We start from the raw sequence: 20,638 nt of genomic DNA on the forward strand, positions 1-20,638 counted from the left end.
TGTGGTTTTCTGCAGAGATTCTTAAATTTTGTTTGCAAATTCAAATTCCATTTCTCTATGCCAAAATTATTACATTAAGATGTTTTCAAAGATACATTGCTGTATTATATATCCCGAATTAAATTTCATTCTTGAGGTTGCCAGAAAACAATTTTGGTGGGCAGGTGACAGTCTATTTAAGCACAGAGCATTTGAATTCCGCCCTATCTAGCATGCAGGTGGAGGATTGTCATTGACGAAAAGCTGATCCCAGCCATTCTGAGCCTTAGTAAGGTCTTCTGTAGATAATCTCAAGGCTGCTCTTACTTATGGCTATGTCTTGAAGGCAAGCCAGTCCCCATCTAGCTATGAGACTGAGAAGACGCCATTGTCCTATACCTTGCAGAGAGATTTGTTGTTGTTCTTGTTCTTACAGAGCTGCAGCAATACACTGCCAACTTCTAAATTGTTTGTAGAATAATTTAGTGTAATAATTGTTAAACGGTATCAATCCTAGTGCAGACTTCAGGGCATTCCTCAGTATTGATACTTATCTCTTCTGTGTGGTAAGATGCATACCCAGTGAGCAAAAAAAAGCCATGAAAGCCCCTTTCTTCCACAGACATCACGGTAGTTTTGTGTGAAGTGTAACAGTAGAGGTAATTCAGAGGACGTTTAATCTTGTTATTGTTTGTGATTAAAAGATTTCAATAAATAGTAAAAGAACACTGTCACTTTTAACTCAAAATTAGAAAGAAAAAAGTGAATAATAGTAGCTATGGGAGGGGCAGGGGGGGACACGGACGACTATTACAGAACCCAGTGACATAGTCCCTAATTCTTTAAATGAAACAGTAGCCACATCATTCTGTTTATTCACAGCATGCTTTTACAAGTGTACATTTCCTATTTTTGATTGCCCTAATAGAGGAAAACCATTTGTTTATTTTTCCAATGGGCAATGTCCTTGTTCAGAAGAGCCAAAAGGAAAAGTATACTAATATTGTTGACCAAAGCTATATAATCCAATCAGCCAAGCCAGCTTCCTTCAGCTTGATGGTGGTAGTCTGCATTACAGTTATACAGATATATTTAGAGCCAGCTTTTTCCAAAAGATACATGAATACATCTCAGTTTCACTGAAACTTACTCAGAGGTACTTAGCTAAACAGTTTTCCACATGTGCATGAGATTCCTCTGTTGTAAGGCAGCGTGCATGGCTGGGAATGTGACGTTACCTGCCTGTGCCTCAAGAATAAGCACGTACGCCATCAATGCCTCTCATTTCTTAGTTGCTGTCAAATGAGTACAATTTGTGAGGAAAGAAAAAGAGCAAGCTCTGCCATGCCAGATATTGTCAGAATTCTTTGCACAAAGGTAATGATCCTGACTCTTAAAAATCTAGAGTTTAAAAATAATTGTGAGTTTTAATAAACCTTGACATACTTTTGAGAGCCCTTTGAGTGTTTCAAAGGTGTTTCAACCCTTTTGATACTCAAGGACGTATGACTCATTATATTTTTGAAACTTTACCTTGAAGTGAGAGCTATAGACGCCCCTTCCATTCTCCATCGCTGCCTTTTTCAGGCAATCCTGAATTCTTGCATCATTGCAGGCTTTTAGGAACTGATGCCTTCAGAAAAACAACAAACATGGGACTTCCAGAGCTAGCGATACTGATAATGTTGTGTAAATGCAGCCAGTCCTTCACTAGCAATGACCTGTGTGAGCACCATAAGAATAGTTAGACTTGTATGTTTAGGCAGAAAAGGAGCTGATGAATTCCTCAACAAAACACCATGAAAGATGATAAGGTGATGCCAAACGAAGTCTGATTGTTCCCTATCTATTCAGCACGCTCTAAAGGTGTTCCTGGGGAGGTCACAGTGGTGTAACTGCCCATCCTCTGCACAAATATAGTCAGAAAGTTTGGGCATTTCCATATAAAGATCTTTTGTGATCTCATAGTAAACTTCCAGAGTTTACACACGGGTATCTTTAGATGATCAACCGTGCGAGAAGAAAAATAGACAAGCTTTTGACCAGTCCAGTGCTTTTTCAGACCTGAATCTGAAGTTAAAAGTGGCAAACTCTGTACATCTGGGCACAGAATCAGTTGTTGGGAGCAGTTGTTCACAATTAGAGTATAGCTTTCTGTTTCTAGGTTAATTTTCTGACTTGAGAACGCATCTGTATACCTGAGAGCTTGACTATTTTCCCAAATACATTGAACAGAAAGCCTTGCCTGTGACTGTTAATCTTGCCTCCTCTAAGGTTTGTTGCTACCACAACTGCTGCTGTAGTTTATTCATGCTATGATTTTAAAGGAATGATACAGCGTAGCTGGTCTCACTGAGATTCCTTAGCTCTTCTTGTGTCAATTCTCCCTTCTGGGATACTTTAGTGTAGAAAGAAGAACATAAGGATTTTCTGTAAATGAATTTGTAAATGTCCATGTTAATAATCAGTGTAGCCAAATTCTCTCTGAGATCAATGCTTCTAGTGTACTTTTCAGAAACTATTTAAAAACATCTCTGAATAAAATGAGAATATTTATTTAGAACTTCATTTCGTCACTGAAAGTCAGATTTGGAGTAATGATGCAAGCTTGAAAATAATAAATAATAAGTCTGTTCGTGGCTGTTACCTTAATGCAGACTTGTTTATCCCATTCTTGAGCGAACAGCATGAGTGCCGTCCTGTGCCAGATCTGCTGCAATTGATGTTTCACTACATTCAAAAGCTCCACCTACCACATCTTTGCACAAGCAATTCAAAATAAAAAAAAAAAAAAAAACACCCAGGAAGAATGCAAAAAAATTCCTACTGAAACAAGTCACTCATCAGTCTATCTAGTGTGGGTTATACTGCCTGGCAGACAGAGCACTTCAACAAATATTTTAGTAATCTGGTTAAATTTGAGCTTAAAAAAGAGGGAAGTAAGTAGCTGTCAGAACCTCATTGCTTCTTATCCCCTCTACTGAGCAGGTCATATAGCAGTGTTAAAAGCTATCTCAGCAGCCAAAACCCATTTATTTCAGAACCATGTAGTTAACGCATCCAGTACTGCAGTTGTGCAGTTCTGTTCCCTTGATTGACAGGGGGAGCACAGTAGTCTCATGCAACTCTCTGGATATTCTTTGTTAATAGCAAAAGTAATAAAATAAAAAGGAGGTATAGTTACTGCATAGCTGTGCATGCTACTTTGAATAAATTTTTTAGTCATTTCCGAATTAACAAGTGCTCACATCACAGTTGAAATTCTTTGGCTTCTTTGTGGGTAACCTAAGCAAAATGCACATTAAGATTGATTAGCCTGACTTGTTTAATCCAAAAGCAGCACATTTAGGTTAAGAAACCTGGCGAGAATATTGTACTGACGCTGCTGCTATCTCTGGAGAAAAAGAAACTTGTGGGTCAATAGACCTGTCACTACAGCCTTTTTTTTGTAAGAACAAGCAGTAAATACGTATGCAGGTGCATGAATAATTAAGTTTGTTTCCTACCTTCTCCAGGGAAGATATTTCACACGACATTGTATTTATCAAAAGAATGCATTATCTTCCATTTATAGGTTTCCTACTAGCCCAAACAGACAAACTGAGAAGATAAAATATTGTACACATTTATTTGGCTTTTAAATGCCAAGTTCAATGTCTTTGGTTTCATGCTACTGTGTGTGTGTGTGTATGCGCATGTCAGACTGTGGCTTAAACTTTGGATTCTAGCCTTCTATACTGGCAAGACCTCCTGAAGGCTTTCTTTGGTAGAGCCTCTAGCTCCACGGGAAGGACAACAGCCGTCTGTCTCTCCATGTCTGTTCTTGTTGATCAGACAGCTAGGCTTCCACTCCCTTCCTCTGCTGTTTTGAACTCAGTTATTCTATACACACTGTGATGGCGGCTCGTTATTGTATTAATGACTTCCTAGATGATAGTAGCACTAGGAAAATAAACCTTAGCATTGAGGACCTGTTTGAAAATTATCTGTAGTTGTGCTATCACTACAGCCTTTCATTTCATCTCCTTAAAGGTTAAAGATCTGTTCCCTGTGCAGGCACTAACTACTAGCACGCAGGACACAGAAGTGAAAGTTGTCCAGCTGAACTAGCACTGTTTACTGAAGGCTTATTTGAAAGTAAATGTCAGTGAAAATGTTAAGTGTTACATGTACTCCTTCATGCTAAAACAATAGGCTTTTAATATATTTTTCTGATTCATTAAAGGGAGAGATCTCTGGTTGTAGAATTCATACCTGTGCTTCTGAGCTGGAAAAGCAAATCTTAGCCTGCCTGGCAGAAAGCTATTCCCTTTCACTCAATCAACATCTTTTTTGAAGTCAAGTTACTTTGCCTTGTGTCCTGGTTTCAGCTGGGATAGAGTTAATTTTCTTCTTGGTAGCTGGTATGGTGCTGTGTTTTGGGTTTAGGATGAGAGCAGTGTCGATAACACACTGATGCTTTGCTTCTTGCTAAGCAGCGCTAAGTAGTTGCTAAGTGGCGCTCACACTGGTCAAGGATTTTTCAGCTTCCCGTGCTCTGCCAGGTGCACAAGAAGCTGGGAGGGGGCACAGCCAGGGTGGCTGACCCAAACTGGCCAAAGGGCTGCTCCATACCACGTGACGTCATGCTCGATATATAAGCTGGGGGAGTTGGCGGGGGGGGGCAACAATCGCTGCTTGGGGGATGTGCTGGGCATCGGTCAGCGGGTGGTGAGCAATTGTACAGTGTATCACTTGCTTTGCATTACTATTGTATTATTATTATTTGTTTTTATTGTTATTGTTACTATTACTACTGTTCTATTATTTACTTTACTTTCGTTATTAAACTGTTCTTCTCTCAACCCACGAGTTTTCCCCTGTTGCCCTTCTGATTCTCTCCCCCATCCCACCGGTGAGCGAGTGGCTGTGTGGTGCTTAGTTGCTGGCTGGGGTTAAACCATGACACCTTGATTTTTAGCTAAAGCTATAGGATGTCACCTGAAAGGGGAAAAAAAAAGACATCAGTGTAGAAAGTCATATTTAGCCAAGAATTTGTGACATTCCTTTGTGTTGCAAGGCATCATTTATTCCCCAGCTAGTACTTCAGCTGAGCCTAATTAGGTAATGAAGTTCAGATCATGTAAGAACTTACTCAAAATCCTAAGTGTTTTATGTTATTTTGTACTAAAACAGGATTGATATGCTTTAAAACAAACAAAAAAAAACCACAAAAAACTTTCCTGCTATTTCACAGAATTATTGATTTTAATTGGAATTTTACAGCTGTGTTCCAGCTTGTTGTAGTATGATGTATGCTAATTTCTGTCACTGAACTTTAATATGTAAGTGATTTTTAAGTTCATTTTCACAGGCCATGTCAGAGGTGGCATGATGTTAAATAAAAAGGAGATACTTCTTGCAGTATGCGGTTACCAGCCTGCAGATTTGCCATAGGAAGCTGTTGTTTAATGACTTTTAGAATAAGTTTAGATAGTGCTTAATTAGATTCCTTGAAACTTTCAGAATTATTCCCCAGGATTCCTAGGGACATATTTAAGGTGTGACAGCCTCCCCTGTACTTTGGCAGAGGCCAGGAGATTAATCCAAACCGTGGGACTGTTTGTGTTCTGAGTCACTAAAGTGGAAAAAGCACATAATGATGGGAAACAGTGAAGCAGAACAGACTTGGTCTGACACGAAATGTTTTAACACTATTCCTAGGGAAAATTCCCTGAGGACTTTTGGCAGCTTCCATAGCTGTTTCTGTCCTTTGGTGAGACAGACCAAACTCTGTAGTGATTATTCATGCTGGTCTGTTCTGGATGACGTTAGGGGCTCCTACGTGCACTGGTAATATTTCCTACAGTGTTTTCCAGTGTGGTGGCAGTCTGGGAGACATTATTGTAGAGCCGGCAGCTATGATGGTTTTTAGTGCTGTCTCATCTAAATGGGTTCAAAATCTCTCTTAATGCTGTAATACATACTGGTAGTCTGTTCATGCTAGCAGCGTTGTGCTGATGTTGCTGGGAAAGCTGAACTCATCATAGTGGTTTTGAGATGTGTCTTTTTAACCTGTTAATCTATATAGGACCAAAGACAGCATGATGTCTAGATTCAGATGGAATTGCAACTCTGCAGCCCTAAGTAGATTAAACTGTGCTTGAAGGTATGCATGATAACCTGAGAACAGAAAGTAAAGTTGCCTTCTTTAATGTCTGATTACGGTTTACAGCCCTTGTTTTATCTCAGATGGCATGATCTTTGGCTAAAAAGGCAGCTGACTATCAAGCAGGCCATCAGGAAGTCTCCGAGGACTGAGGAAATTCAGTGAAACTCAGTTACACACATAGTGACTGTTTGTATATCCTGCTACTGTTTCATTCTGTGTAAAGGTGCCGAGTTTATTCATGCCAGCAATGCCGGCACAAGGAATTTGGCAAGTGTGTTTCATTTCTGTTTATTTATGTATCTAGGCAATGTCTCCTAGTCACACACTGGATGTGCAGCACACTGAAAAACCAAACTGCCAGTGATTCATGTTTTAGTTTAGAAATCGAGCTGCACTCCAGACACTGTTAGTACTCATGATGAATGTGTGCCAGAGGAACTAGATGTGTACCAAAGAACAGAAAAGTATCTCAATTGCTGGGTTACCATTTGTTCAGGATGCATATTCCTCGCTGAATCTCTGTGTCACTTGAATGTATATACCTCTTTGACTTACTCTAGTTAGCTTGCGAAATGGAAGGAAAGACGATGCGATAGCCTGGACTGAGTCATGAGGGAAACAAGCTTACTGTACCTTTGAAGTTGCTGGCCCATGTTGTTACCTGTGTCGGCTAGATGAGAGTGACAAAGGATCTTGCTTCCTTCTGAGCATCTCGACAGAGCATAGATGATTCCATCTTGTTTTCTGTTAACAGTGGACAGCTAATGTAATGAGATTCCACTACGGTGACTCAAATTTTATGGGTTTTGGCAATTGGTAGTGACTTTAATTAGGCTGTATATGTGCCCTGAGACAGCTTTCTTTATTATTAGCTTTTCTGCATAGTTGAAGGATTTTCTTTCCAACTGAGTCCTGTAACTATAATCTTAGCTAATATTTTGCTTTGTTACTCCCTTGTCTTGATTCAGGTCCCAAGTCATCCACACATCTGGTTCTGTGTGGAGGCAAGCTCCTTGTGCCCATAGGCTTAGAGTGAAAGGATCCACTGAGATTGTGAGATAAAAGGATGAGGATGATGGTGTTATTTACACTGGTGATGAGGAAAATCTTTGGAAAGAAATTAACTATGGTTATGGTCAGTCATGCATGAAAGTGTCAGAGGAGGGATACTAAACAGCAGACAGAAATGAATTTGCAAATATTGAGTTGAGAAGTAGCTGAAGACAAATCCAGTGACGAAACAGTATCAGGATATAAGAGGAGACTTTTGGAAGTCACATGCAAGATGCAGCCAGGTGGTGGGAGAGAGAGGTAGATGTTTTACTAGCCATGAAAAGTATTTGCTGTCAGGTTCTAATGTAATGTGTGAAGCGCTTCGAGATCCTGCATGGGAAGTAACTGTAGAATATAACGCCTGTCATGTCTTTGTCAGTTAAAGTGATTGCTAAAATATATCCTTTAACCAAGGTTACATCAGCTTTCCTGTATGAAACAGATGAAGATAAACTGGAAACAATTTGATGAATCTAATTTATTCCTGTATGTTGATGAAGTAATTTATGTTGTTTAGCATTTTCTTTAGCAGATGCAATACTTAGTCTTTGTCCTGAAGAGTTAACAGTTGAAAGACAGGACCTGATCAGTGAGAAGGCAACAACAATCACACAGCAAACCATAGCACTGCAAGGCATACAGTCCAGGTGTCCAGTTTCTAACCTGCATGTCCTATTCATAAGCATACTATCTCTCTGTACCCAGACTGAACTAGCAAATGCCACCTACCTTATCTATTATAATGCTTCATTTGTAAAATACACAGGTAACAAAATATTAAAGATCTAGCTAATACACGAGATCATTCCAGAGATAAGCCTAGCTCTTTAAAAGGGATTATTTGAAGTAAATGAAATTCTGAGTGGAGAATAACATTTGTGCAGGAATGTGCATGTGGTGTAGGAATGAGATTGCACAGAATAGAATTGATCCAAGGGCTTAGGTCGTTAGGTGGAGCACCTAACAAGATGTCTGGTTCTCTGGTATTGTATTAGATAAAAGATGGCATTGATATTCTGATATTCAGTGTATTTTTCAAAAACATACATTGGAACTACAGTTCTGCAAGATTTAAAGTAAATCATTATGGATGTTAATGAAAAACATTGCATTCACGTGCCCACCCCCCCCCCCAAAAAAAAAAAAAAACAAACACCAAACCCAAAACAAGTTAAACACTTCCAGTGTTTAGAGTTTTACCAATGCAGTCTAGGTGTGCTTTCAGGAATCCTTCCTCCTTTCTTCTATAGCCACAGACATAATAACTTGCCAAGTTGTTATCCTGGGAACCCAACTAGCACAACTTTTAAGTTCTACTTAACTTTCTCTGTAACCTGTGATTACTCTTAAGTGCTAATAACAGATCTATGTGTATTTGTATCATGGCAGTTCCCAAATTAGACCAAATAATCAAGGTGCAGAAATAGCACCCAGAGGTCTGCCTGATCCATATGTTAATCAGAATGGAATTTATATTATCCTCTTGCAACATAACACATTCAGGGAAGCAACACCGTACATAGAGGCTCAGCCACACCTAAACCAGAAAGTCCTTTGTCCTGATCCCCTTTTTTCTTTTTATATTAAAGAAAAAAGTTTAAGTAGGCAATGCGTATTGACAGAATTGTGGCCTTTGTAAGTCCAGTGTTAATGCATCTTGGATTCTTTGTAGACAGCATCCTGAAAGAGTGTGAGCAAGATCTGTGTAGATGAAGGAGCCAAATAATCAGGGACAGAGGTAAGAGAAAAATCTATTGAGAGCCGGAGTGACCCCATATGCACTAATGTTATTGCAAAGATAAAGTTTGGGTCAGAGAGGAACTTAAATTGAATATTCAAGTTAAGCACACAAGCCTCCAGTAGTATAACATAAGAAGAAGATAATGACAAGAAAAATTGGTGAGGTGGAAGACAATGGGATATTGAATTGAAAGAGGGAGGAAAAAAAATAAAATTAGTATCAAACATTATTAAGCAATAACAAAATAATGGGAGAGTTAGCAATGGTAATGTCACTGAGTCTGAGAGGACGGAATAAGTGGGCCTACAGCATGTCCATAGAGTATAGGATGAACCACAGTCACAATGAGCTGTCAGAAGGGAACAATGAGAAGTTAGCACATTTACATTTGTTTTTCCATCCACAGGACCCTGGGGAGCTCCAGTGAACAAAAGTGCGCTCTCTCTGATTTCTGTGGTCAGCATGCAGGAAGCTGGAGATCACAAATAGGTAATTGCAGCTGAAGTAGTTGCCAGTTATTTGAAATATGACCTCCTATGCAGATATTTTAAGGGAGTGTGGGGACTAAGCAATGTGAAAACAAATTGAAAACCTTTCTTGGCACTGTTTTGCTGCAAGCTAGTTGCAGCGTGTTTCTTCCAGTAAATCATCTGTGAGGCAGGCACAGAGAGACACTGAGCTTGTGGGAAGTGCAGTCCTTGTCCCAGCCTTTTATCCAGCCTAATGCTGACAGTAGTTACTTTAAGGTAGTGCTCAGGAGCAGTGGTCATGCACCAGAACTCCTTGTGATAGGTGCCATACAAACTCTCCAAGCTTTGGGTAGGTCTTCTGAAATAACCTATGTGACTTACAAGCTTACGTTGGATTTTAAAAAGTGATGCAGGCACTTGGCTGCTGTTTTCCCATTGCATTAATTTCCTTTCCCTGTTTGGCAGATAACAGAAGTCTTTCCTATTTGCACAGTCTAACTGCTGCCTTCTTCAACCCACTGGTTTTGCAGAGTTTTTTCTTAAAGGTATGAAGTCTATATCGTATTTCCATGGGCAGGATCACCAGGCCTTCGTATTAGGGGATGGTTGGTTGGTCTGCCAAAAGCGTTAATGTGTTTTTTGCTGTTCATACTACTTAGATTCCCCAGCTGGTACAAGTGCCTTTGATGTCAGTTGACCTACATAAGCGGAGAGCAATTGAGGGAATTCATAATGTGTTTGAATATAGTGTTCATATCTTCATGACTCTGAATATGGTTGCTCTTTTTTTTCCTATTGTCAGTCTTTTTTCTTTTGAAATCACTTCAACAGTCCCCGAAGCTTGTGTAAGTTCAGAAAGGCTGCTGCCTATTTTAAACTGAGGTGAATGTGTGATTCTGAGATTGAATAATTGATTAATAAGTTGGATATTAGAGACAACATCTCTGTTCCCTTTCCGATGCTGTTGGAATTGCTGGAAAAATCTTTTTAGGCTGCAGTTAATGTGGCTACGATGATAATAGTTCACTTGATGTCAAAGCTTTTGCAAACTGTTCGTATGAAGATCTAGTTAACCAAGATTAATGGTGGCATATGAGCTGCTTCAAATTTTAAGAAGTATTGAGTTATTAAAAAGAGAAATTTTCCTAAGGAAATGGGAATAGTAGTGTCATTGGAACAGACTGCAGTAGAGGACTGAAAGGTAAATGGACCTTCAGTTAAGAGAATGAATGTGTTCATCTCTGAATTAATTCGTTAATAATTTTATGCAAGAATGCAACATATATGTTGCGTGTTGACAATACATTACATATGTGAAAATACTTTTTTTCAGCTGAGGGTGTTGTGGTTATGCTTTTCTGCTTTTGCTTTAAGAATGTTTGACAAGAGATGGGGGTAAAAAAACTATCCCTGAGGGACTGTGCATCCATTAGTAGGCAAACTGGCCGTCTGGCTTCTGCTCAGCCGCTTATCCCTATTTAAAGCCCCTCATGAATACTGCAGTACGGAGTGGCTGTTACTTCTAGGACTGTAAGTATCTTTGATCTGTGAATCACCTTTCCAAGTCACCAGTGATTTTTTTTCCTAAGAAACCTGAAAAGCAGGGGGAAATTATCTGTTTAACTGTTAGTGACAGATGCTAGTGGAAGTGGGATAGCCAGCCATTAATTTTTAAAGACAGGTTCATTAATACACAGAGAAATAACCCCAGTGGCCTTGCCAAAAAGAAAGCTAACGTGTCAAACTAATGCAATACCGGCACTTATGTTGTTCTCTGACAAAACGCTGTGCCATAATATGCCTTTTCCTATGGCTGTCCCCTTCGTGTCGCCTTTGTTTATTCAGAAAAGGGCTATTAACATTATTGTCACCTTTTGCAATGACCAGTTCACCCGTCCAGTCTGTTGCCTCCATGTGATGTTTGACGTCTACTGTAGTATTACTTAATTCTCCCTTTTTGTATCTCTGATCTTGTTTCATCCCAGCAATTACTTTGTCTCTCAGCCCATGTTCTTGTGTCTCTTGCCTGCTTTTGCAACCACTGTTTTTATGCACCTGGCCAAGCCTAAAACTTCTTTACCCTCTTTGTCTGCCAGAAGGCATCTCTGTCTATGCCTACAAAAATCCCTTATAGCAGAGGCAAATATGTCTTTGCAGAATCAAAACCACTCTGTGACAACATACTCTTGAAAGGACTACCTAATACCTAAAGGTATTCACCTGCAGGGGATTAAAAAAACCGCACTTAAATTACAGGAATAACTGCATATATTGGGAATGGGGAGTGCTTGCTTTTTTCTGAAGTATTTGAGATTGATCACCAGCAAACTGGCCACGCTGTTGTGATGAAACAGTAATCCACAGCGATCCAACTGAAGATCTTCTTTTGCAAATGCTTTTTAACTGTATCTTGCTTTTGTTACCAGTGTAACGTCTGGGCTTCAGTAATTTATTTTTCATTAGTCAGACTGGCAGAAGTTTTGATTTCCCCTCCCCCTTCTGGGTGTGGTATGGCTGTTCGGGTTATTTGAGCATGATTCAGTGGGCCTCAGAGCAGAGCTTGGTCTTCTGGCGTTTATTGCTCGTGGCAGACGTCATTTAGACTTCCCACAGCTGAGATACTCGGGGATTTACACACGGACCTCTGAGCGCTGATTATTAAATACGTTGGGGCGAAGCAGGCTTGGCTGTAGGTGCAAGCTGTAGGGAACGGGGTTGGCCCTGTCTGAGCCCAGAGCAGGAGGGTGCCGTTCTGACTCGGTGGCAGCAAGCGCCCAGCTTGGCGGGGCGTGGGGGCTAGGGGTCCGGGGGCTAGGGGTCCGGGCCGCTGCGCTGCAGCCTGGGCTGTCCGGTGTGCCGGGGAAGGAGCTGCGCTGCCCTGCCCGGGAGCCCGAGCACCATCACAGCCGCGCTGTTTTGGGGAACTCAAAGCACAGGCTGCAACGACAACCTGCTTGTCCCAGCAACGCAGGGGGGAGGGCAGGGGCTTCGGGTAGGGGCAGGGGGGCTGCCTTCCCCAGCGGCACCGGGCAGCGCCGCGGGGGCCTTTTCACTCACATCCGAAAGGTGGGCAGCTACCGAGCCGCTTCCGCGGCGCTCCGTGGGGAGCGGGGCTGGGGCTGCGCCCGGCGCCCCCTCCTCAACCTCAGGAGCCCCCTGGGCGCCTGCCGGGGCCGGGGCCCTGCGGGACACGGATGCGGAGGGAGAGGCCGCTTCTGCCCTACCCTTGCCCACCCCGTCCCTCGCCCCTTCCTGCTGCGGGAGGCGGGCGCGGCCGGGTGAGTCAGCGCCACGCCGCGCCGCGCCGCGGGGACCGGGGGGGCGCCGGGGCGGGGAGGGCCCGCCCGGCCCTACAAAACCCCGCCCGGGCCGCCCGCCGGCCCCAGCCGCCGCCAGAGCCGCCGCCAGAGCCGCCCTGCCCGCCCCGGCCAGGTGAGCCCTCGCCGGGCGCCCCGGCCCCGCCAGCGCGGGACGGAGCGGGGGGAGGCGGCAGCAGCCCCGCGGGGCCGGGCCGGGGTGCGGGCGGGTGTCGGGGTGCGGGCGGGTGTCGGGCCGCGGTAGCCGCTTTGCCGGCGGGAGCGGGGCGGGCGGGAGCGGAGCGGGCGCTGCGCGGCCGCGGAGCGGGGCGGTGGCTGGGTGCGGCCGGCGCCCTCCTGCGCCCCGCGCTTTTCTCCTCTGCCTTCGGCTTTACCCGCCCGCTACTTTTCCGTGCTCGGCTGCACGTTGGAACGGCGGCCTCTAGGGGCGAGGCTGCCCCCGGAGAGCTCCGGGCGCCCCGCACCAGCCCTGGGTGTGGCGGCAGCGCTCAGAAAAGGGGAACCGGTCCCAAACTTCGTCAAACCTCCCCAAATACTCTCTTCTCTTCCCGGTTAAGGTACACGAAGGCACAGCTGGATTAACGACGATACTGTAAATTCACTTTTCAGCCCGGAGCCTCGCCGAGCCGCGGGCTGTGCCAGCCGGCCAGCCTCGCCGGCCGCGGAAGGCGGCGTTCGCTCAGCTGCAGCGAGGCTGGAGTCACCCCTGCAGGCGCGGCGCAGCCCCGAGCCGCCGCGCCGGGCTCGGCCTGGGGCAGCGGCCCCTGCCCTTCTCCCCCGGGCTGCGGCTGCGGCTGCCCGCGCCGCTGCAGATGCAGCCGCTGGCATGGGCAGGAGAGAAGCCCTTGTACGGGGAGCGTTCCGGGTAGCCGGTGCGTACCCGAGGTTTGCCTTCGCTCTCACCCGCGGCGTGCCGGGGAGCCCTGTGCGGTTCCTGGCCCGCAGAGCCAGGCTTGGGCACGGCTCTCCCACCCTGCCCCGGCCATGAGCAGAATTACTGAGGTCTTGCTGCTGCCTTTTAGATTGTGAGTCAGCTTGGACACCACTTCCTCCTCCTCCAGTGAGGAGGGGAGGTAGGGCGAAGGAATGTTGCCATGTGTTTTAACTGGAAATGATTTCAGGGTAGTCATGCAGAAGTGAGTTGGGTTCTTATGCACGGCAGCTTTAATTCTGTTTAATGTTAGTTGTTCTTACGTTCATATTCAAATGCTGTATCTGCACAGAGACGTGCAGACCCCGACATATAGGTCAAGAGTGAAAGAGTCTTTTTGAATCTCTGTGGCCTTGAGTGATCCATCCCTGTGTGTGCCTTCTGTTGGTAGAGCTAGTTGTGATAAGCAGCCCTATCATGTATAGTTTCTATTAGATAATGTATGGAATGGTTTGCCTTGATTAAAAAAAAAGAGGTTTTCCTATAAAGTCTCAGAAGTGAGAACAACTTGAATTAGAAGAAATAAAAGTCCTTAATTTTGTATATGCATAGTATCTTCCTGGAATGGAACAGTAGCTGTGGAAGAGAACAATTAAAGTATATTTGTGGTAGTGTGGTTTAATGGGTTTTGAAATCCTTTTCTTTAAAGCTATTTTTTTCTCCAAGTAGTGGCTTTAAATGATCTGCTAAACCTTATCGGGTGATTTGAGGAGATACAGCCTGGCTCGTTTGCACTTGTGGTTAGCACTGTATATAAATGAATGATTTTGAGTCCTTATTTCATTTACAGCAGATATGGCAGATCTTCCTCACTTTCCCTCATCTCCTCTGTTGGCAGGCCTTGCCCTAGTTTTTGGAGACCTGACACGAATGTGCTCCAAGTGAAAGAGTTTCCATTCTCTCATTCCGGGGATGCCGTTTCCTTGGCTCAGATGCCTGGGAACACCCTTTGCTCAATCTCTGTCTACAAGAGTATAATAAGTGCTTCTTAAAATGCTAACTCTGCTTATTGAGCAATGTAGTTGTTTGTGCATACCTGACGCTTTTTTTCAATGGATCACATGGGGGTTTTCTGCTGCAATGTACGTGAGCTGCCCCTGGGAGTCGAGATAGGGGGCTGCTTTTAAACACAACGCTCTTCTGTCGCCAAACAGTTATGGGGCTAAGGTACTGCATACAGACTAGGCCCGATACAGTAACAGAATTGCAAGCCCCTGATTACTGTGGGGGTCGAGGTCAAAACAGATGCTATCTCTTTTAGTAGGATAACATTATGATTCAGGATTACGTAATGTGGATTTAGGAGGAAAACCGGTCGTAGAAACTTGCCTTAAGGTATTGAAGTATTAGTTTACAGCTGAAAGGTAAAAGTTGATTCTTTTCCAGTATAAGGAAGAACAAGTTAGTGCAAGTATTTTCTATTTACATGTTCAAACCCACCCAGAACCTGTCAAAACTACATCAGATAAAATCAGTCCATCAGAGAACAGTGAGTCTGTTCTCAACAGCGAGTCTGTGCCTTACAAAGCAGAGTGTGGGAAGAGATGCATTTGTTCTCTGAGTACAGAACTTTCTCTGCAAAGATTCTTGCAAAAACTCCCTTTTTTTTTTTTTTTGCCAGCTTGCTGCTGATGGGCGGTCGGTTGCTATAGCATTGTTGTGTGCTGATGGTATGAACCTCCCAGTTCCAGCTCTATGGGAGGGTGTGTTAGTTCTGTTCCTGGACTCTGTTCAAGTTTTTTGTTCCAACAAGCCTGATTCAATGTGGTTTTTTAAGTGATTTAGAAACAGGAGTCTTGCAAAAAGCTGTTCAGTGATTGTTTTGTGAAAGATTATACTGCAATTGCTTTGCTTCAGCTCTCACTGGTGTTTTTCAGTTCCTTGTGACAAGGAAGACTAAAGGACTTCAGTTGCTCATCTTTGGTATTGGTTGTAATACTGTCAGAGTACAAAGGTCTCATTGTTAGGTACTTCATTTTATTTAGAGTAAACATTAAGAATTTCATAACTCGGTAATATATCATCCCTTTCTAACCAGCATGGTCAATAGTGCCAATAGCAGGTAGCAGCTTATTACAACTTCTGCAGCCTGTCTTTAAAGGGCTGGGTTGGATTTTTGCTCTGAAAAAGATTTATGCTCAAATAAGTTGATGCGTGACTGTTTTTCATTCTCTGTCTTATTTTTCCTCCCCTGGGATCTTAATTTTTCCTTGAGGTAAAGTTGCTTTTGTTACTTATACCTAGGTTGCTTCAGAAGATGAAAGGTTTTCTTTCTGTATTCTAAGTAAGGAAAGGTGTGATTACAGGAGTTACGCTACAAAAGCCATATAATTGTGTTTCTGCATTTTATTCTCGTAACACTTGCTATATCTGCTAGAAGTAAGGATTTCTCTGCTTTTCTCTTGATGTATGGGAGATTTACAGGAGCTAAAACAAAAAATAAACACTTGCTCTAGAATTTTAACCAGATCTCTGGTATTAAGAAACTATTTCAAACTTCTTGCTGGTTCTCTGAACTCCTGGGTTCAGATTGATCATTGAGTGGAGAGGAGTTTGGTTTGCCTGGGAAATTTGCTTAGGTGGCTAGTTCTGCTTGCCTGAGAAAGCCCCAGTACCATCAGAAGAGTGACTGATGGAGGATAAAAAAAGAATCTGAAAACCAGCTGAAAGGACATACCCAGGACTGCTGCACAATAGCTGGGAGTTGGCTCGGAGGGCGTGCTATCTGTGAGCTGGACTGGGGGAACCGATGACGGCCTGGAAGTGAAGGGAGTGGCGCCCGGTGAGGCTGAAGATAGTGCAGTTTTGGTTCCAGGCTCCATTATCAGTTAGTGGAATGTCACTGGTCTTGACGCGTTGCTGTCCTTTCTCTCCTACCTCTCATCAAACCAACTCTTTTCCCTGTTTGATAATGCTCCCTACAGCTTGGTTGTAGGGTTTCTGAGAAAAAAACTTTAATTTCAACAGGCAAAATAATGTTTGCTGCAGGTGCCAACCTGGATGACTAGAAGGTAACCTGAGTGGCAATGTCTGTCCTTTCAGTAGAAGAATTTCAGAGCAGAGTTTTGGGAATGCATCAAGCCTCTTAATATCGCCTCTGCCTTATAACCTTTGGAAAAAACTGCTTCCTTAGTTGAAAGACCCTTCCAGTAAAAGAGGAATACAGCTCTATCAAACTTCCCTGACTAGAAACCAGAGTTGAAAAAAGGCAGGGTGTTGTACTGTAAGCATATCACCTCAATGTTCATTTCTGCAATGTGTATAATCTACCTCAGGGTTGGGTTTTTCCCTATTTTCCTTTATATATGTTAGCAAGATGTTATTCCGGTTCTGGCAGTGGAGCAGTGATACCGATTATCTTGCCTCAATGGCTCTTGCTCTTGGAGCTATCATTTTAAGAGAGTCCTTGTTACCTAGTATCTGACAATCACGGTACTAATTGATGTTTGTAGCTTGTCCTGTGATTCTTATTACTGGGGAGCCACTACAAAGCCATATGATATTAGAGGCATTTGTGGCCTCTGTCCAGGATTAAAGATTGAACAGCATTACGATTTTATAAAATGTCTGCATGAATATAAATAGTTTCAATGTATTCCATGAGTACTTGAGGAACTGGCGTCTGATTTAAACGCTACTATTTGTTGCTGCTTTTTGGCTTTGAGCTGGACCAGGCTATAATGTTTGGGCACAGTTTTCCTGGTACTGAGTTGTAGGCTTAGTTGATTCTGTTTCTAAGGTAGAGATTCTCCAGTTCCTAAGTTTAAGTATTTAAAATGCAGAAGAAATGTTTTTTTTAAGGAGTAAAGATAAATTTTTATTGTACAGTAGAATGAAGACCTCTCACTGTTGCATTATTAATGGTGGTGTGGCTTGGACACTCTTAAATCTGCTTTCTTGCTTGGGGTTAGCAGATTCATCGGACTATGTCACTTTCAGTGCTGCAGTGTTTCAGGACTATATAACACGCTGAAGTAATTGTAAATATATTTATGTCTACTTGTTTTATTTTTTTTTCTCTTCCTCCAGCATTCTTTCAAGATGTCTACTGTCCATGAAATTTTAAGCAAGCTCAGCCTTGAAGGAGATGTAAGTATTATTATCTAAACAAGAAAAGTTTGCTTTGCTTAATTGCCACATCTTGTTTCTTTTACAGGAGTCTCTACCAATAATTGTACTGAGTTGTACAGTTTACGAGATTCAACACATCTCTTCTACTTAAACTTACATTGACTAAAAACCTAGTCAGCAGTGATCTGTTTTCAGCCACAAAGCAGCTGTAAACCATAGGACAGTTAAATGAGGTGACTAGATTTAATGACAGTTCTTCTAACTGGCCAGCAGCGTGACCAGTATTCATGTGCTGGGGCATATGAAAGAGATCACAGGAGAAACTGAATGGCTAGTTCGCATCTGTGGTCCCTCTTTCTTCCAAAGGAACAAGTGAGTTAAAGATGATAAGAGAATATGGAAATGTGTTTGGTTTTCCTGATACCTTCTGAGTTTTCTTTTCTTTTTCTTCATTTTTAATTGAAAAAAAAAAAAAGAGAACATTACTTAATGGGAATTAAAATATTGGGAATCTTATTCCTGTGATGGTTGTCACCAAGACCAAACTACCTCTTGAAAAAACTTATTTTCTCAAACTTCTTTTTTCATTTTCTGTTTTGAAAAGCATAAAGAATCTTGGTTTTGATTGTGTATTTTCCACCACCTCCACACTTGCTTGATAGTTTTATTGAAATACCGGAAAGCCACACTCTGATTTCTTACATTGCAACATTAGATGGTAGGGTTACCAGTGTCGTGTCAGGGTGTCGTGCCATGAATTTGTGGTTCTGTGATGGTCACTGAAGAGGAAGTGAATCCTATCCATGCATTATTTCATCATGTTGCTTATGAACTTGCTATACTTCTAAATTTTATAGCTGGTAACTCCAGATCTGAGCTCGGTACAAGCAAACTTTTTGCCTATTTTTGTTACTTGTCGCAAAATAAATTATACCATATGATCTTTGTGAAAGAGCTGTTGCAAAGAACAGGCTGGTGTACTGTAGGTAAGTAATAAAGCTGATTTTGTACTGCAAAAGCAGTCAACTCTTCAGATTTCTTGGCCATGTTTGTTTCAACGGAGAATTACTTTTGGAATAATATTTGAGCAATCTGTTCTCAAGGGGAGAAATGTTTCTTTCGTGATGCTTGTAAGTAGTTGCAAAAGTCCAATTTGAATACTGTCCCATGCCAGCATTTTCATCAGAAATTCTGCCATAAAGTGTAAGAAATATCAGGCAGATAGTTTGTTCTGTAGATCCCAAGTTGGAAGCCAGAATTATTGAGTAGCTAGTTTGCATAAAGGATTTGCCCTAAGCAATGATTCAGCAAGTTAACTGATGTTAAACACGGTACTTCAACCACCCGTTTTTCTTAAAACAAACAAACAAACAAACAAACAAACAAACAAAAAAAAACCCAAAAACCTTGAGAGTATAGAATGGTCACAGCTGAACTCAAGGCCTGTCTTGTGCCCTAAGGAATTTGTGCATTCTACATCGGTAGTGTAGCGATTGATTTGTTTCAAGACAAAGAAACTGGCCTGCTTGCTTCAGCCTGGTATTATCTTCTTCCTTTAAGGAAAAGAGGGAGTTGAGCTGAAGTTAACCTATGCTTGCCGTTTCTGCATCTATCCACAAGAGAGTATAGAAAGATTCTGTAAGAAAGATCCTGCTGTTATGCTTCATCATGTGCTCCATCTTTGCACTGAGAATTGGAAGCCTATATTTTAGTCAGACTGTATAGGTTACTTGCTGGGTGATGTCAAGTTACTCAGTTTTCAAATGTGACTGATGATTTTTTTGAGGACAGGGAATACTGAGATGTAGATATCTTGAAAGGGTCCTGTTTTTTTTTCAGAAGAAATTAAGCCTCTTCAGCTTTCCTGTTAGTGATACATGCTTCTCCCTCATGTTCTGCTCTTCCCAGTAGGATTGAATTCATCAAGCTCGGAGGAAGTAAACGCGGTTGGAGGACCTCTGAAGCACACTAGATATGTGGGCAGAAAAAAAATAAAATCTTTCTCTGCTTTAGTTTGGCCCAGACTGCTTGTGTAGTTACACACTAGCTGGACTTTTACTGCCATATCCTGGAAAATTTTGTATTGAACTAAATGGAAAATCAGTTGGAAAAACTCTTGTCTGAAAACATACAGTACCAGTACTGTGGTACAGTAATGTACCAGAGTAATTTGAGACCATACAGCCTGGAATTTAAATAGCTGTTTTTCATAGGCAGGATAATCACCCTAAGAAGACTTGTGTCTACTCCACTGAAGTACTCAAGACAGTCACCTGAGAGAGTAAAGCATAATCGTTGTGGATGCTGAATTTGAAAATGGTCCATTTACTGGTAGAGTAGTCAGCAGAAGGTTTCTGTCTTTCCTGGGTATACATACATACATACATACATACATACATACATGGCGCTTCCTGGGTCTTTTGACCGGTGTCAGGGGATCTGAATCCAGCTTGTTACATGCATTGGGTGGAAGGACAGAGGAAAAGATGGCTCCCAAATTGCAAATATGCTATGTATTTTCTCAGTGTATGATATCACCTTACAGTAAAATACTCTGTCCAAATGACTCAGAAAATACTTAGAGCTGGGTGGAAGGAGAGGTACCCAACTCTGCTAAGCTCACCAGGTGACTTTCTTCAGATTATCCAGCAGTGCTGGTTAATTAAATAGAAGTGCCACATGATTGTGTATACTAATGGGCTTTGGTTTAGGAGTCTTTCAGGCACACAAATTTCTCTGAGGCTGCATTGCACATGTCCATTTACTGTTCTTGTTAGCAATTTGATCTGCTAACAGGAAAGGCTGTGTTTTGTGGTGTGGCTGTGGGCCAAACTGGGGCCACTTTGCTAGGTTGAGCTGATGGTAAGAGACAAAAGAAAGAATGGTTGAGCTTACTGGTGCTTTTTTGACTTCCCATCTCCACAG

General features: G+C 42.5%; 1 protein-coding gene across 2 annotated transcripts in view; it reads left to right on the forward strand.

Annotated features, from left to right (window-relative positions):
- The first annotated feature begins 12,703 nt into the window (after nucleotides 1–12,703).
- ANXA2 (annexin A2) overlaps nucleotides 12,704–20,638 on the forward strand; it is a 30,047-nt gene continuing 22,112 nt past the window's right edge. The window contains exons 1-2 of one of the 2 annotated variants that reach the window (XM_087743976.1): nucleotides 12,704–12,826; nucleotides 17,672–17,731. In XM_087743976.1, the coding sequence (XP_087600102.1) occupies nucleotides 17,684–17,731 (48 nt within the window). In that variant the 5' untranslated portion in view covers nucleotides 12,704–12,826; nucleotides 17,672–17,683. The remainder of the gene's footprint in view (nucleotides 12,827–17,671; nucleotides 17,732–20,638) is intronic. The other variant, XM_087743975.1, reaches the window with a different exon arrangement.

Source organism: Nipponia nippon, unplaced genomic scaffold, assembly GCF_047370975.1.
Source record: "Nipponia nippon isolate SJK-2023a ecotype South Korea unplaced genomic scaffold, ASM4737097v1 scaffold_9, whole genome shotgun sequence".
Taxonomy (NCBI): domain Eukaryota; kingdom Metazoa; phylum Chordata; class Aves; order Pelecaniformes; family Threskiornithidae; genus Nipponia; species Nipponia nippon.